Here is a 17494-nt window from a genome sequence, read left to right as displayed (position 1 = left end):
ATCCAAAAAATACCCATGTCTAATGTAGAAGCTGGACAACTCACATGAGGATCACACCAACAAAATAGTTGTGAGAAGCTGCACAAACGTATTTTCTTGTTTTGTAGATAGTGTAGAGGCCAGTGAATGTTGTTTTTGTTTTCTTACTGGCTGGGACTACACTACACCACCTTCGGCCCCCGGTGCAGTCCTTCCTTTAATCAGCACATTAACTCTGCAATTCTACATTTTTCTTTGTTTCTTTGTGCAAATCTTTGTATTGACTTTTTAAAAATTTACACATACTTTATAACATAGATCCAGCAACATTTTATTTATAAATACATAACAACAAAAGTATAATAAACCAATTAATCCCCCAAACTACTGATCTTCAGAAACATGTTTCCTTTTCACTTCATGGCAGCCATCCACGAATGGATGGACAACTTACTCAGCTGAGTAGAGATAGGAAAAATCAACAACCCAGAAGGTATATAGTTGGGCTCCTCTTTTCCGGTCTTTTTCCTGTCTCTCAGCTGAGTGAGGTAGTTAAGGCTGTCTCAGCAACTACAGTTATAGGGAGTTTAGATAGACACTACAAAGGACTTAGGGGCATATTTAATAAAGCACGATAGTGCTTTTAACGGGTCATTAAGGTCCCACAGTGTCCTCCGCAAATTTATTAAGGGGGCATCGCAGCAGATATCATGGATATCTGCTGCTTTGCATTCCTCTTCGTTTTTGGGAGCAGTCACCATTCAACAGAATGGTGACTGCTCCTGGCCGCAATCTAACAAGTCCCGAAAAAACATTTTTTTCGGGAACTTGTCATGTTAATGTACGCCAGCTGAAGCTGGCGTACATCATCCGAATTGAGGAAATCTAATGCTGTCAGCTCTGCTCCGGAGAGCAGAGCTGGACAGCGCATGTGTGGAGGGATCACATGATCCCTCCCTGTCACTCAGCGCTCTCTCTCTGCAACTATCGTTGCAGAGACAGAGAGGGGATCTGTGTGCGCATGTCCAGTTCTTGGAACTGGACATGCGCAATTGAAGAGTGAAGAGAAGACCCGAAGACAGCGCTTCCGAAGAGGGGGGTAAGTATGATTTTTTTTATCACTGAAACAGCAGTTTTTCGGAACTGCTGTTTCTGTGCAGGGCTGTACATAAATGTGAGAAGTAGTTCAATCCTTATCATTGCGATAAGGATTGAAAACTACTTTTCACTTTATGTGAATATTGATAAATGTGCCCCATAGTATCATAGAAACAGTATATGTGACAAAAGAAAGACTTATCAGAATTCAGCGTTAGCTTATCAGCTTCTATCTCAGCTAAGGGAATCTACTTCTCCTATTAATTTTTACTTTGGTGCTGCTCAACGGCCTCTACCTGTAATATTAACCAGGGGGTAACTCCAATACCTACTGGGCCATATGATCCCATACTAGGCAGATATTCCAGCCCTGACTTAATAGTAGTTGTATATAAGTAATATGGAATAATTAATACAGGTTCGTCATACTATATGGGATAATGGATAATGGGAAACAGATGCTAACATGGAACTATTAATACAGTGCATAATACTATTTATATACTGTAGGTAATATATAACAAGTAATGCTGGTACATAATACAATTTTATATAGATGATATGACGCAAGCATGGTTGCATACTCTTGATAATCATTTTTATTGATAAATAAATATATTTAGAACATACTAATTGTTAACATTTTTATTTACATATTTATATAATTCTAAATTGCTGCAAAAAGTGACAATAGTAGCAACTAGGAAAATGCAGGGGAAATAATTTGTGTGGCAAAATCTATGTCATTTAGTAGTGTCAGATGGTGGTATATTGCTCTACTACATCCTATTTACTGATCTATATATTTTTTTACTGACTGGAAACACTTTTACTAATTTTTATGACTCACTAAATTTACTGACAGTTGGTGACGATGGCAGCAGGTGATATTGTTTATTTTGGGGAATATGAAGGGATATGCAGTGTATATAGGGCATTTGGAACAAGTAATGCAGAAACAAGCTAATGTTTACATACAGTTATATGAAGTAAGCAATGCAGGTGTCTTCTCTCCGTACTAGGGATTAAAGAAAAAGTAATGCAATTGCTATTAGTTGCTAAAAGTAATATAGAGCATGCAATATGGATCTGTGTTTTAAATTGTGTTGTGTTGCTTGTTGGTTAGATTAGTGTATTTACTAGTGATAGCGCCCAGTCTGTATTATGTAATCCCTTGTTTAGATCTTATTCCCTCCCTGTTTCCAGTTTTACAAGTTTTTCTAGAGTCACTGTGAGTAAAGCAAAGTCAATTTAAAAGGAAACCTATTTTGTGGTTGGTCCTGTCTGTCCACCTTATCCCTCCATTGTATTGTGTTTACCGTTTGCACACCTGCTTTATAGCAAAGAACACTGAAATCGCTCATGTCACATATCCTATAGAGGTGACATGAGCGAGATATAAAGGAAACACAAAGTATGATATCCAAAAAATACCCATGTCTAATGTAGAAGCTGGACAACTCACACGAGGATCACACCAACAAAATAGTTGTGAGAAGCTGCACAAACGTATTTTCTTGTTGACAACTGGCTTTAATTTTCAGGGGCAGTTCCAGGTTTTACAGATTTATTCATAGAAATGTTCCTGTTTTTAATATTACCCACTTCTCTTTTTCTGTGCCCTGGATACAGTTCTCAGTACTATCTGTGGAGTCCTTCCAATTTAAAAACCAACCAAAAAAAAACCAACCAAAAAAACCCCAATATCTATATTAATTACCTGACGAACTTTGTAACATTATGCTCTATTACTTACCTCATTGTAATAGTTTCACAGTAATTTGATGTCGCTCGTTGCATCAGCTTCCTATTGTCTGTTCTTGATGTACACCACAAATCTGACACTTAAAGGGAATAAAGAATGGAAGTAGTAATGCAAGTGCTATTTGGATTGCCTCCATCTACCACATTTGCTGACTGACAAGAATTATTTTCTATATAAATGACATACAAATTACAAAATGTATTCAATGTTGGCATATATGATAGTCTGTAAAATGAACGCATGAGTAAGATAACCTTGTGTTCTTGATACCTGTTTCATCGCTTTACTACATTTCTAAGGGAATCCTTTTCTTCACCAATTGGGAATAAATTATCCTACTACATGGCATATTGCTTGTAGTAGGATAGAAGTTTTGTGTTTGTAGTAGAATAGAAGCGCTGTAGTAGGGTAGAAGCGCTGTAGTAGGATAGAAGCGCTGTAGTAGGATAGACGTGCTGTAGTAGAATAGAAGGGCTGTAGTAGAATAGAAGGGCTGTAGTAGGATAGAAGCGCTGTAGTAGGATAGAAGCGCTGTAGTAGGATAGAAGTGCTGTAGTAGGATAGAAGGGCTGTAGTAGGATAGAAGGGCTGTAGTAGGATAGAAGCGCTGTAGTAGGGTAGAAGCGCTGTAGTAGGATAGAAGCGCTGTAGTAGAATAGAAGGGCTGTAGTAGGATAGAAGGGCTGTAGTAGGATAGAAGCGCTGTAGTAGGATAGACGCGCTGTAGTAGAATAGAAGGGCTGTAGTAGGGTAGAAGTGCTGTAGTAGGATAGAAGCGCTGTAGTAGGGTAGAAGTGCTGTAGTAGGATAGAAGCGCTGTAGTAGAATAGAAGGGCTGTAGTAGGATAGAAGCGCTGTAGTAGGATAGAAGCGCTGTAGTAGAATAGAAGGGCTGTAGTGGGATAGAAGTGTTGATGTGCTCAGGTCTTAGTTTATATTTTTGATTAAAATCAGAACTTAATAACCTTTTTGGTGGTGTGCTTTTTCTGACATTTAGGAAAAGCCAAACTAAAAAAAAAAAAAAGAAAAGCCAAACTAATACACACAACCTACCCTAGTACAAAATAGTACACCCCACCCTACTCTAGTGCAAGATAGTACAGTCCATCCTACTCTAGTACAAATAGTACACCCCACCCTATTCTAGTACAGGATAGTACAGCCCACCCTACACTATATATTGTACTTTTTCATAAAGAAACAGTTTTAAACTGAAACAAATTCATTTTATTGTGGTGACATCCGTTCATGTGGTTTGTCTTTTTGTTGTTTTTTATTTTATTTTATTTACATGCTCTTCTTTGACAACCTACATGTATCTGACACACAGTATAGTTTTATGTATGTGTTTCATCAATTTTGTGCACATATACAGCCATAAGCTACCTTAATGTTGATGCTTGCAGTTGTTTAAATCTATGCCATTTTCCATATATTTTTTTCTCTACCTGTAAGCCAGTGAATATTTAACACCGGCGATGCCGCAATAATCTGCCAACTTTCTGTCTCTTAAGCCATTTGTTAGTGATGTGATGGTGTTTTATGGTGGTGCTAGATATTGTAGGAGGGTTACCATGTATGTGCATATATAGAAATGCTAGATGCCCAGTGTATCTATTAATCAATAGCACCAAAAAAACATTTTTTTACCATAAATGTGCTACAACTTGATCATAATTTACTAAGTAGCAACATATTCATCAGCATTCAGAACATCCTATTAGTGCATTTTATTTATTCAAACCTGTTTCCAAATATTGGTACATAGTATGGTCTTGTGCACGTGCTTCACTTTTTTTCTTCTACAGATTTGGAAGTGTTCTCTGCACAACAGCAGTAATTGTTGGTCTACGTAGTCTTCTCAGGGGTAAAAAAATTAGAATGTATATTCAGTCTGTCAAATTATATTTTATTAAATTTTCTTTTGAAATGTTATGAAGCCCAAACTGCACTATTTGTATGACAAACTCCAGTTATCTTTGTTACCCACATGGTATGTCTTTCTGTCTTATTTTACAGCCTTGAAGCCGCCAGCATTGGGTTCATCATCATCATAGACAGACGGAAGGATAAATGGACCTCAGTGAAAGCATCTCTGACTCGTATAGCTGTAAGTGCCAACATTCCAAAACATTTCTCCGCTGTGTACTAAGAACATTATCAGAAATCCGCAAGTAGTATTGACAGTGTTGACTCTTTTCAGCAAAACCATTGTCAGTATTATTCATATATATTTTAATTCTCTTTAGGGAGCTTTTCCCGGGAACTTGCAGTTGGTTTTTGTTTTGCGCCCATCTCGGTTCATTCAAAGGACCATTGCTGACATCGGCATTAAACTCTACAGGGATGACTTTAAAATGAAGGTACCGGTAAGCGTGTATTTTCATCTTGTGTTCATCCACCTGCATGTACTCATATGTTTGTATTTTTGTGGTTTCAATTCAATTTACAGCATTGTGTTCAGGTGGTCTTTTCCCTACACTATTCAGCTCCTCTTGGCTGCTTTATAAATGCTTTATTTTATGCCCCTTAGTGCTGCCGGTAAAGGAGTTGAACCATTTGTATTTTCCATTTCAACACGTCAAAGCTGTGGAAACCAGAAAGAAAGCAAAAAGTAATAATTGCTGCTTCTTGGTGACAATGTCATATAAATTACATATACAACGTCACTGAGCATCTCTATCTACAGCCACTAGGAGTAGCTCAGCTACATAAGCTAATAGGGCAGGGGCTCGTGAATGATTACATATTCCTGTACAGTACTGCATAATTTGATTTGGCGCTATATAAATAAGCAGTAATAATAATAGAAAGATAATAAACATATGTTTTAAGTGAACTGTGTAGTGGGATGGTTGCTGGGTAGAATAGTCTAGGGAGGTTAGGAACTTTGTTCTTACTGTATACTCTGCTGCTTGTGACTATATGTCTGGGAGAATGCAGAGGGAACCCTAAAAGTGTATGTTCTGCTGTTTGTTCTGTAATTATACAGCTGGCTTGGCTGGAACAGCCGAAGCACACTTCCCTTATTAATTCTTATAAATCCAACATTGTACATTGTTTTGGTGCTCAGATACTTGGCTTTGCGTTATAGCTAGCATACTGCTTGCTTGGCAGACTTAGGTGTGCTCTCACTAATCAGCAGGCTTTACCACTATCAAATCTCACCATTGTTCGCTCCTCTTTGAAGGCTGTTGCAGGGTTAGGTTAGTAAACAAACTGACAGATAAGCGGTGAAGAGGAGCGATCAGCTGACAAATTTACTGGTGGTGTTGGGTGCTAAGAAGAAGAAACAGTCAGTGTCAGGATTCCTTGTCTATGTGGCAACACTGTCGTTTTACAGATACTGCAGTCTGCCCTCTGAACTGTATGTGGAGACAAAACCACTTCAAGCTGTGTCTTGTGTGTCTGGCTCATGATTCTGAAAGCTACGGGGCACACTTGTTGCCATTTAACCTTTTTTCATTCATATAGGTGAACTCATTTCATTTGTGTCTATTTAATACTCTACATCTCCACAGAGAGGAATATGACAGCAATGCCAGGATGGGGAGCACACAGCCGAGATAACGCTGGATAGTATTATACTATGTGCTATAAGTGTGAATGAAATAAAGATGCTTTCCACTTACCTCAGTGCCTTTGTCAGGGCCAAGGGTAGCAGCAGAGTGCTCCCTGAGCCCTCTGTCATATGGCTCCCAGACAAGACTCTTGATCCTAGCAGCTAATACCCCATTCATACTGCACCAAAAACCCGTGTTTTTGCAGAGCCGTGCTGAAAAACCCGGGTCTTGGTCCAGTATGAATAATCCAACCCCAAAATCCCGGGTCTAAAATCCCGGGACTTAGACCCGGGATTTTGCGAGGGGTAATTCCCGGGTTGGACCCCGCTCGCCTGCAGTATGAATGGTGCAACCCGTGTAATTCCCGGGTCTCACCATTCATACTGTAAAAAAAAAAAAATGGCAAAGTGTAAAAAAATGATTTTAATTAATAAAAAATACATAACAAATGTTTACTTGACTTATTTTCAGCCAGCGGTGTCTCCGGTGCGTTGCTGGCTGTCAGGGGGACCTCTGGGTACTAAAATTACGTCATTTCTAATGGACTAGAAATTACGTCATTTTAGTACCCAGAGGTCCCCCTGACAGCCTGCAACGCACTGGAGACACCGCTGGCTGAAAATAAGTTAAATAAACATTTGTTATGTATTTTTTTTTAATTAAAAAAAATTTTTTACACTTTTTTTTTTTCTAAAACCCAGGTCGGGCAGGTGCAGAATGAATCCGCCCGACCCAGGAATCTTCTCATCTATACTGCCCTGTGGCAGCAGTATGAAAGTGGTATAAGTGTCTAGTTCACCATGTGGGATAACAAAGCTCTCTCCGTCATGGTCCTCTCTACCCTATGTCTCCTGTCTGTATGTCTGTTTACACTGTACTCTGCATATGGTATGCCGTATTGTGCTATTAACTCTGTTTGTTATGTGAATTGTTGTATTTGTTTTATACTAATTTGTTACAAGGTATTATTTTTATTTTTTTTGTATTATTCATGTATTATTACTGCATGTAAATATTTTGTATTGCTGTACCTTTGCTGTTACGGCGTTGCAGACTCTGTGTCGCCTTCTAGATAAACTACTAATAAACCTTCTAAATCTACTACGATGCCCCCTTCTGTGGCCAGTGTATCAAATGTTTGTGACCTGGAGTCAGCTTCTCGTCCCAAGCAATATTTATTATTTCTATACAGCTTTAAAGGTTTTTTTTTCAGAAAGCTACTGAAAAGCAGAAAGATAAACAGTGTAATTCATTTTCAAGTCTATTCTACGAAAAGTGATTTATGCCAAACTGTCGTCTTTCAACTCCTCTCTGTCTCTCATTTATCTATTGTATACATAAATCTGGATACATGTTTATAGTCAGTACAACTAATTTAGAATATTAATAATTGCTAATAATGCAGCTTTTGTTGGTTGACAATTGCAGATTATTATGGTTAACTCTGTTTCGGATCTTCTTGGATACATTGACAAAGGTCAATTAACCATTGAGCTGGGAGGCACTTTAGAATACACCCATAGTCAATGGATTCAGCATAGAACTGTAAGTAGTTATTATTCAATACCTGTTCTCTATACGTTTACAGCCGCTAATCTCTCATTACTATATCCCACAATTATTGATGAAGCTATTTTGCTGACATGATTAATAGATATAAGTAATGCTTATACCTGTCTTCTATAAGTATTTTCTATATACACTCTCTATTATAGTGTACACAGCACCTATCTGTGTGGACGCCATATTCGGTGGACTGGCCTTTAGTCAGTCCTATGTTTAAACAACCCTCCCAACACACATTACAGAGTTCGAAGTTCAAATGCACAGTTAGCATGGAAACTTTAAAAAAAAAAAAAATATAATAATAATAATTATATATATATATATATATATATATATATATATATATATATATGTTAAGCTGACCAACTCACGCCAAACTCTTCCCATTCTGGTCAAAGATTCCTCTTTGGACCTACCCTGAACGCAACTTACACTTTTGCACGTGTACACCCATAATCAAATACAAGCAGATCTCAATATAAATATCCATTTGAATCTGGGTAGAAGTACACTGTAGACATACGTTACTTGCCGTATGTAAACAGACAGACAACAGAGTGCAGGATACGCACATGTATATGTGCAATATGAAGTCCCATCAGAACTCATTCCAAAAAATTATTTATAAATTAAATTAACAACTTCTAATACTAGAAACATTATTAAAAATTTGTTTTAGAACTTTTATTTATTTTTACATTAAATACATACATCGGGATGTTCTTAGTGTGTACGTTACATACAATACGCTTTTTTAGTTTCTTTTCCTTGCATACAGGTGTTCTGTGCTATCTAGTGGCACGCATACATGCAGTCTTTAATACAAAGACTATGCCGTCACTATCAGTCGACACTTACACTTGCCCTCGAGCTGGTGCTAATGAGACGGCTAAAAAACAAGTACTTAAGAAAAACCCAGAACTTGAATCAGCCACATCTGCATTTGCACGCCCTCAGCTCACCCTTACCGTACATTGCTTATGTTCATCCGCCCCTTCTCTCCCCTTTTTCACCCTTAAAATCGTAGGCAGTAGTAATGTCATTTACGTTTGGACATGAATTGCATGTAAATGCGTCGTTGGTGTTTCTCCTGTTCTGGCGCATGCGCAGAGCTATATCACAGAAGATTTGCTATACAAATGGGCTTTCATCTACACATGAATCAGGCTCTTAATCTCTAACAAGCTCAAACTATTTCAGAGCAGCTCAGTTAGGATCAAACCTGTTCACCTTGCACGTATTTACCTGAAAATTTTTACTCCAACTAAAGCTAGATAATGTAGCACAATTTTTTTGTGTTGTAGAAAAAAGTTCCATGAACCGGTTTCAAAACCACTTAAACCATTTTGAGCATCTCTAATGGTCAAGATGGAGGGGGATGGCCATAGATGGGGGAATTAGGATGGCTGGCCCACACTTAAAATGTTGCATTTTTCTTTTATATATTAAATATGAGTATTTATAGGAATTTCATTATGAAAGTATTCAGTGGTCATATCATGTTGGGTACAGTGTGTTCATATCATATGTTCCATAAACAATGCATACAGATTCACTCATCTGCAAAGTATCCCTGACAATTATTTGGATCTTATGTAACAATGTTTAAATCATGGTTATAATCTGCCTATACAGTACAATTGCTACCAGTCCCATTCCATCTACAGTTATCATATGACCTATAGCAGTCAGTCCTGCTCTTATAGGCATAGAATGTAGTGGATATGACTTCTCTGATTGGATGAAGAGAGTAGCAGCTAATGACCAAACAGCTTCCCTTATATGTTGGCTCTTGCCATGTATAATGACCAGCAATATTGGCACAACACGTCGATGAGTATTTTCTTGTTCTAAAATATCAACGTGTTGTGTAACAATCTTCAAAAGTGTTTTTATTGAACAATCCCTTCACTTCTCCCAGAAGTAAATTAAATTCTGTTAATTACTATTTGCATGAAGCAAACAATATTTGTAATATACAAACACGTTCTGCTATATTCCCCTTAAAATAGGCGATCGAGAGCTTTGCACAAGTTGTGAAAACCACAGCCCAGAGTTTGCAGACGTTTGGGACGAGCCTAGCAGAGACTGAACTTCCGAACGATGTGGTTTGCACAGAGGAACTGCTTTTGTCACATACAGAACATCAAACCAAGCTGAAAGTAGGTGCAATACGTGCTCATATTATATTGCCATATATTGCATGGGAAAATCACAACTGTGAGGGTAATTAATTATCTCTTTTTCATGAAAATCAAAATGTTTACATCCACATGTAAATAAAACATACTAAAGCAGTGAAATGGCATTTTCTGATATTTACCTCAAATTTAATGCTTACATGGGAGCTACAGAATGGGAATGAGTCATCATGGTGACAGAGGGCCTGATTCATTAGCTATCGCATCTTATCTTTCCTCATCTTAAGTTGCTATGAGTACTTTAAGAAGAAACAGGGAAGATAAGAAATTCGCAAATTCAATAAGGAATGGAAAGTCAAAAAACGCACCCACCTTCAGTCCTTTACGCAGCGGAATATAAGATGCAACTGATTTTAAGCAATTAGCCCATCTTAAAGTTCCGTATTTTAACTTCCGCTTCTTTAAGAGAAGAAATTTGCTAGGTAACGCCAAATGTGGGAGGTACAACGAGTTTGTTTACAAATGTTAAATCGCAATCGGTGGTGTATTTATGCAGGACAGTTGTAACCTCATTATTCGTTTTCACACTTACATGTTTTGTGAACCTGGAACATTGACTTTGAAGTGTTTTTAATGAGCTAAATCCACACACCGCCTTATTCTGCTACATGAAAAAAAGATCCTGTAATGGGTTTGTTTGTGTTTGCGTTGAACTGAGCGCATGTAGATGCAAATGCATGTAATTCAATATCATAAATAAATATGCATATTAATTTTTAAAAATAATATTGCTTTAAAATTGTATCCCGATAGTTACAAAATGCATACCGTAGTCTTTTATAATCCATACATAGTAGAGTACATACAACCTCCACACAGAGCCAGGAATCAAACTCATGACTCCATTGGTGGAAGGTGGTGGATTGGCTAATCACTAAGGCAACTTTCATTTTGAAAAAAGAGTGAGAAGCTCAACAATACAGCATGCGTGCTACAGATGTAAGATATACATAATAGTACTTCAAGAAAAAAATCAACACAACATTCTTCCTTATTATTCAAAAATAAATACCAGTTAACATCTACACAAGTACCTTAGTGGTTAGCACTTTGGTCTCACAACACTGGCGTCATGAGTTCATATACCAAACAGTGTCTGTGTGCAGCTTTCAGGCGTGAGGAAACAAGCACAACAGGAGCTTTGGCCAAACCAGGCTTATTTTTATTCAAAATTGTAAGGTGTAAAATTCGGATACTATTTAGATAAAGTAATGGTTTGTTTTTAGGTAACACATAAACACTTGTTAGCTTGATTTTTACTCTGTCGTTCAAATGTGATCTACTACATGCTGTATAATGATAAATCTGTCATCGTATTTTAGATGTATCTCACCCTCCAATGCAACTTTGTTAGCCCAAGGTGCATTTTGAATTTATTACAATGTTTTACTTTCAAAATGGAAGATGCCCCTCAGGTCACATTCACATTATTATATGCATCCATACGAATGGTCTAAGACTCAGAGGGGGGTAGCTTCATTTTTAAGCCTCTACCTTGGCCAGAAATGGAACATTGTCTGGGATCTTTGCTTTTCCTCCATCTACGGCTTGTATGTGTTATATTATGCACTCAGCTTTACAAAACATCAATGCAGACTACAGTGGATCAGCACGGTGGTTTAGTCGCTCACACTACTGCCTTACTGCACTGGGATCATGAGTTCAATTCATAACTGTTCCCTTATATGTGTGGACTTTGTATGTTCTCTTCCATGTTTGGGTGGGTTTACTTTGACATTTGAAGTAGATGTATTAGTCACATCTTAATCTGAACTCATATTTAGCATTTACATACCCCTTCAATGCCAGATGGTTTTGTAAAGGGGTTAATTTGCTTTGTCATTTGGCATATACTTTCCTTAATGATCCTGGGCTCAAGGTCAACCTAATGTGTTTGATAATACTATGAATGGACTCTCTTTTGGAGGATGGGGGGGTTGTTGTGAAATGCAATTAGCATCTGCCCACCTTACCTTGTTTTCTCCTGCTTGTATGCCTTATCTGTGTGGAGTTACTGTTCTCGCCATGTTTTTGTAAAAATCCTCCCTTAACTCCATTTGACTTCATCAATCAAAGTGTGTGTGTTGTTAGACTGTAAGCTCTATTGGCCCAGGGACTGTGTTCTCTATACAGCGCCTCAGAGTTGTTGGTTACATCATAAATAAATAAATGATGAAATAAATTAGGATGTAGTGCAAAGGGAACAATGTAAAATAAATATTAAGGTATGTTTTAAATGTCCACCCATTATTGACTAAAATAACCTTGACACATTTATTGTAATTAAATTACAAAAGACACACGCAATATTTTTTTTTTTTTGCTAACAATTTTATAAGCGGTCATTTTGAACAAAAACAACAGTATACATTTATTAACTAACTATAAATTTTTGGACAAAATATTATTTTTTTAAGCAATTTTGTACATTTCTTAATTTTGCGCCTATATTTTAATATGTCGTGGATGAGCGCCTCGTTGCTTTGAGGATTTTCAGCCACAGCCTGGGTGTTTTCTTGAGCTGTTGGTTAAAAAGAAAAAAAAACATGCTTAGCTAATTGGTCAAACTTATATTACTTCAAAAGGGTGTACTTTGTTTGTCTCATTTCCCAGGATTAGCAGAGGCATGAAGTATTACATAACTTTACATTGTTTGCAAAAGTTAATTGTATGCTAAACACAGTACTAGGCAGAGGATTACTACTTTTGAGTGTCAAATGTATTTATAGATACACATTTGTGTGGTGGCTGGTGTTTACTTGAACCCTCCAAAAATATTCTTATGGCCATTATGGATGAAAACTGTAGAATGGCTAACTAGCTATTTGGAAAAGGGCATGTGGTTATTAATGATTTTGCTGAACTACAATGTGCCTCAAAAGGAATACATTTTGAAAAAAGGGTTTAAATTCCATACTTACATTCATCCCTCGGCCATTTTTTGGGGGCACATTATAATTCAAACAACCAGATAATTACTGACTAATTAGGGACATATAGTAGACAACAGTAGGTATTAGTGTTTGGCGTGCTAATAAAAAATCATCTAAGGGCAACTGTGATCATGGATATTGTTTACAAAGATGGCATTCAATTCTTTTTGCAATATAACACATCTGCCACTGTAATATTATAAATGTTTGTAAGGTAACGTCACCAATTTGCCTTACTGGGTAGCACTTCTGCCTCAAAGCACTGGGGTCAAGAGTTGAAATCCAAAACCTGCCTTAATGGTCTGGAGTTTGGCCTTCAATCATTAAGGAAAGTAAATGTTCCCCCACAAAAATTATGAGACAGGGGCAAAAGCATGTTGCATTGGAAGGGAGTTACCTTTCTAGTCTGGAGGTAGATTGATATGTAGGGGTAGGCCATGTCATGTGATTTTTGTTAAAGATTTTAGAAAATTAAACCAAGTATGTTTAAGCACGAATTTATGCGAATAATAGAGAACTCACATCTCCTAATCTCTTCTCTAAGTGCAGCCAAGAACTTTTGAACGACCGAGCAGAGGCTGTTAAACCACTGCTAGATGTACCTGCGGACCCTTTGGTAGGCCCGCAGCTTGACCTCATTAGAAATGTGCCGACCGGAGGGCATGCTGTACATGCCCTCGGTCAGCACCCTGAGCTCCCGTCTTGCAAACATGCTTGCTCTTATCTTTGCCTTCTTTCAGTCACAATTCAGTACTCTGCTCTGTGATTGGTTCTCAGAGCATGTGTGGGCGAGCTCACGTCACTCGCGGATGTTTTCTACACCTGTGTGCAAAATGTCTGCCTGTCATTCAGTCATCGTATTCTAGCAAAGAGAGGGACGGATCAATGGGAAATGTACTCTGCTATTCACAATTATTGGCACTTTATAACAAGAACCTTTAATTGTAGGCACCTAATAACAGGCACTAGATTTATAAGTATGTTAGTTTTTGTCCTAGCTGAGTTGTAAATCTAAGTGTAGAAATAAAGTGTAACTTTTTGTGGGAACTACCACAAAAAGCAGACAGTAATTTGCTTACGGCTTAAAATATGTGTCTAATTTAAAACATAACTTTGTGATAAGGTTTTGACAAGAATCAAAGTAATACATTTTTTGGACCCTAATATACCTCATGAATCTGGTGCTCCTATCTTCCTCACAAACTTACTGGGGAATAAAATTTTAGGCAACACAGAGGGTATAGTGGTGTTATTGACAGTGAATGAGATTAGAGGCCAGTTGGTGACTCTGGCATGAGGGACAATAATGAGCTCTGTATAGAACATAATCTGCTTTAGCTATCGCTGTGACATCCATGGCGGATGCAGAAAGACAGTGGTTTTAACAGATAGCGCTGAAAGAAATGGGTCAGGGAAAGTAATGTACATTTGGGTGTCCTCGGCATAGAGATAGTATTGGAGGCCAAAATACCAAATTAGTACCCCAACACTAGAGATGTAGAATATTAAAGTACAACATTTTGCAAAAAAAAGGAGCCTTGTGACACCTCAATAGAGAGTGAGAGTGAAAGGGAGAATGTGCCAGAGTTGGGTACACTAGAGGAGCGGTTAGAGAGGTAGGAAGTGACCCAGGAGAGAACTGTGTCTAGATGGACAATGGAGTGAATGATGTGTAGGAGAAGAGGGTGTTAATCAATGTCCAAAACAGCAGAGAGTTACAGGAGACTGAGTATCGCACAGAAATAAAAAATATTTATAGACACAATACAGTTATCAAATTAAACAACATGAGAACAAACTGCAAACAACAACTCCTTTGTAAACTAGAAATTATAAACACATGCATGTTGGTTTCACCCCATTGGTTAGAAGTGTTACAAGGCAGTTCATACTGGAACCCATCATGCCCATCTTATTTCTCTGTTTAAAATATAAGAGAAAAAGCAATCAACCTTAGTCCATTTGGAAATCAACAATTCGTTGACTGTGTTCTTTGTACACACCTGTACTCTCAAGCAGTAAAATCTACAATTTTGTTGCCTTAACTGTAACACAGGTCCAATAATAACCTAAAAGGAATAACATAACTAGATACTTACAAGCTGCAAAAGGCAACTCCTCCATGTCTTGATCCTTCTGCATGAAATGAAACTTGTCAATCCTCCGTGATTAATGAATATTTTTCAGGTGAGCCAGACATCTCCCAGCTAAGGACTGGTAGTACATACAGGAAAGCCTTTAGTTTGGTCTAATTTTTTTTTTAAACTCAAAAGGTTTTTATTGAATTTTTTAGAAAAGCGTATTGCAAACATAGCAGTGGTTGCAGAGTACATACAGCATATCAGTTATATTGAACAATCCACACTGCTTAGATAAACAATCAAACAAGTAAATAAAAATAAGGAAAAACATTGGTACAGACAACAACACATCTTATGACCCAGTATACATAAGCCGAAGACGGCAAAGAGAACAAACAAGAAAAACAGATGGATAAAGGGGGGGAGGGGGGGGGGACAAGACAAGACAAGAGACTATCCGGTTATAGAAAGTGTACCAGTGGGTCTAGCCCAAGTACCCAACTTAACTCAAAAACCATTCCACAGTACTCACGGATCAAAGATTGAGCTGTGATTCGTAAAGTACTCATACCATATAAACCAGTTAACAAGCAGGGAGGAAGCCCCTGTAGACAGATTAAAACATATGGTTTCCATTTTGTAGCTATGTTGGATCTTGTTAATAATTTTAGGGAGTGCTGGAATTAGTTTGGTCTATTTTAAACAAAACTCTACCAATCAAGCTTCATCATTATTTTTCTAAGTGCTATGGCTATAAAAGTCACATCTGATAATCTGAGCAAGGGCAGAGGCAGCCCTTACAGCACAATTTAAATTTTCAGAATTCAGAGTTACACTCTTTGTTTAAGTCCAAAACATCTGGTGCCTGCATTTGTATATGTTGATAAAAATGAGACAGGCTTTTACTTTCATCACAATACAATTGTTTTTTTTGGATGACAGATTTTATAAAGTATGATATAAACCATATTGGAAAACATTTTTACCTTGCAAATCAATGTTGAATCTGAAGTGTCCTGTCTCCACAGTTTCTGGAGACCTAGGGATCTGTTGGATAAACATGCACTATGGAAAATTTCAAAAACCACATAAGATTTAAAATAATAGATATTATATTGAAAAGTTTCACAACACCCTCCCAAAAAATAAAAATAGAGTTACAATTTATAAGACAAATACCACACACATTAAAATGCATATTACATATGAAAATAGAGATGCACTGTTATTGTGTAACATAAAATATCTTCCAAACACAAACATTTAAAGTGTCTATAAAAGAGTAAACTAAAATATAACTCTCTACAAACAGAAGACCACTATACAAATCCAGAGCAGGAAAAACACACTATTGAGTCCTAACCAACTTCAAGTGTGCATGAAGCAGTCTTTTATAGTGGATTGTAATGAGACAAGTATATGCAGGTGTATAGGCCCACTGAGGTATCAGATGACGAGATCTGATGCTGGGTCTATGCAACGCTGTTTATGAAAATATTTTGTTTCCTTTTATACTGATTAAAACATGTTTGTGTTTATTTCTGATTGCGAATTAATCTGATATGCATTAGCATAGACTTTCTTATTTTAATTTTTAGAAAACAAAACATGATCCTTTATATCTGTTACTAAGAAGGTGTGTGCAATTGTTCATTTAATTATGGTCATTAACACTTTATTTTGCCAATAGTTGCCAATAGTTCCTGTGTTGTGTTGTATCAGTGTTTCAATCCGAAGTATGCCTGACTGCTTAGAGAAATGAGCTGGCAACAGCAGGATCATTAGTTCGAAACCAGAATCATGCCTGTATCTGTGCTGACTTTTTATATCCCCATGTTTCTGTGGATATACTCCAATGTGTCACTTATAGAAGAGTACGCTAATATATGTTTCGCCGTTTACTATGGCTATTGTTGTGCATATTTATTATTGCTAATTGTTAGCCGTTACATCCGCATCCACGTTTATTTACATTTATAAATTTCCTATGACACATTTTTCCTGATGGAGAACAAGAGAATGTGTGTGTAATTCTTTTGTGTTTACCCTTAAACCTTCATGTTGGCAGTAATGCATGTGTTGTGTTGGGAACTTCCATATCCAAAAATTTAAACTGTGCATCTACCAAGGATTGAGGGCTCCAATATTTAATTGTAGAATTGATAATATTCATATAACTGATTTACTACATTAATTCAAATTATTCAAGTAAAACTGTTTGTTATGAGAGACGTTGATGCTCAGCTTTTCCTTCTAGTCTATTTCATGCACATACTGTTTCCACTTGCACGTTGGTGTAGTAGTTAGA

The 17494-nt window shown here is 37.2% G+C and overlaps 1 protein-coding gene across 2 annotated transcripts in view; it reads left to right on the top strand.

Moving 5' to 3' along the window:
* MCF2L2 (MCF.2 cell line derived transforming sequence-like 2) overlaps positions 1–17494 on the top strand; it is a 287120-nt gene that overhangs the window by 70876 nt on the left and 198750 nt on the right. For both annotated transcript variants that reach the window (XM_075202198.1, XM_075202199.1), the window contains exons 4-7: positions 4862–4952; positions 5092–5211; positions 7834–7950; positions 9984–10133. In XM_075202198.1, the coding sequence (XP_075058299.1) occupies positions 4862–4952; positions 5092–5211; positions 7834–7950; positions 9984–10133 (478 nt within the window). The remainder of the gene's footprint in view (positions 1–4861; positions 4953–5091; positions 5212–7833; positions 7951–9983; positions 10134–17494) is intronic.

This window comes from Mixophyes fleayi, chromosome 3 (genome assembly GCF_038048845.1).
Source record: "Mixophyes fleayi isolate aMixFle1 chromosome 3, aMixFle1.hap1, whole genome shotgun sequence".
NCBI lineage: Eukaryota > Metazoa > Chordata > Amphibia > Anura > Limnodynastidae > Mixophyes > Mixophyes fleayi.
The sequence above is the reverse complement of the archived record's forward strand: the minus strand, read 5'-3'. Positions and strand labels throughout refer to the sequence as shown.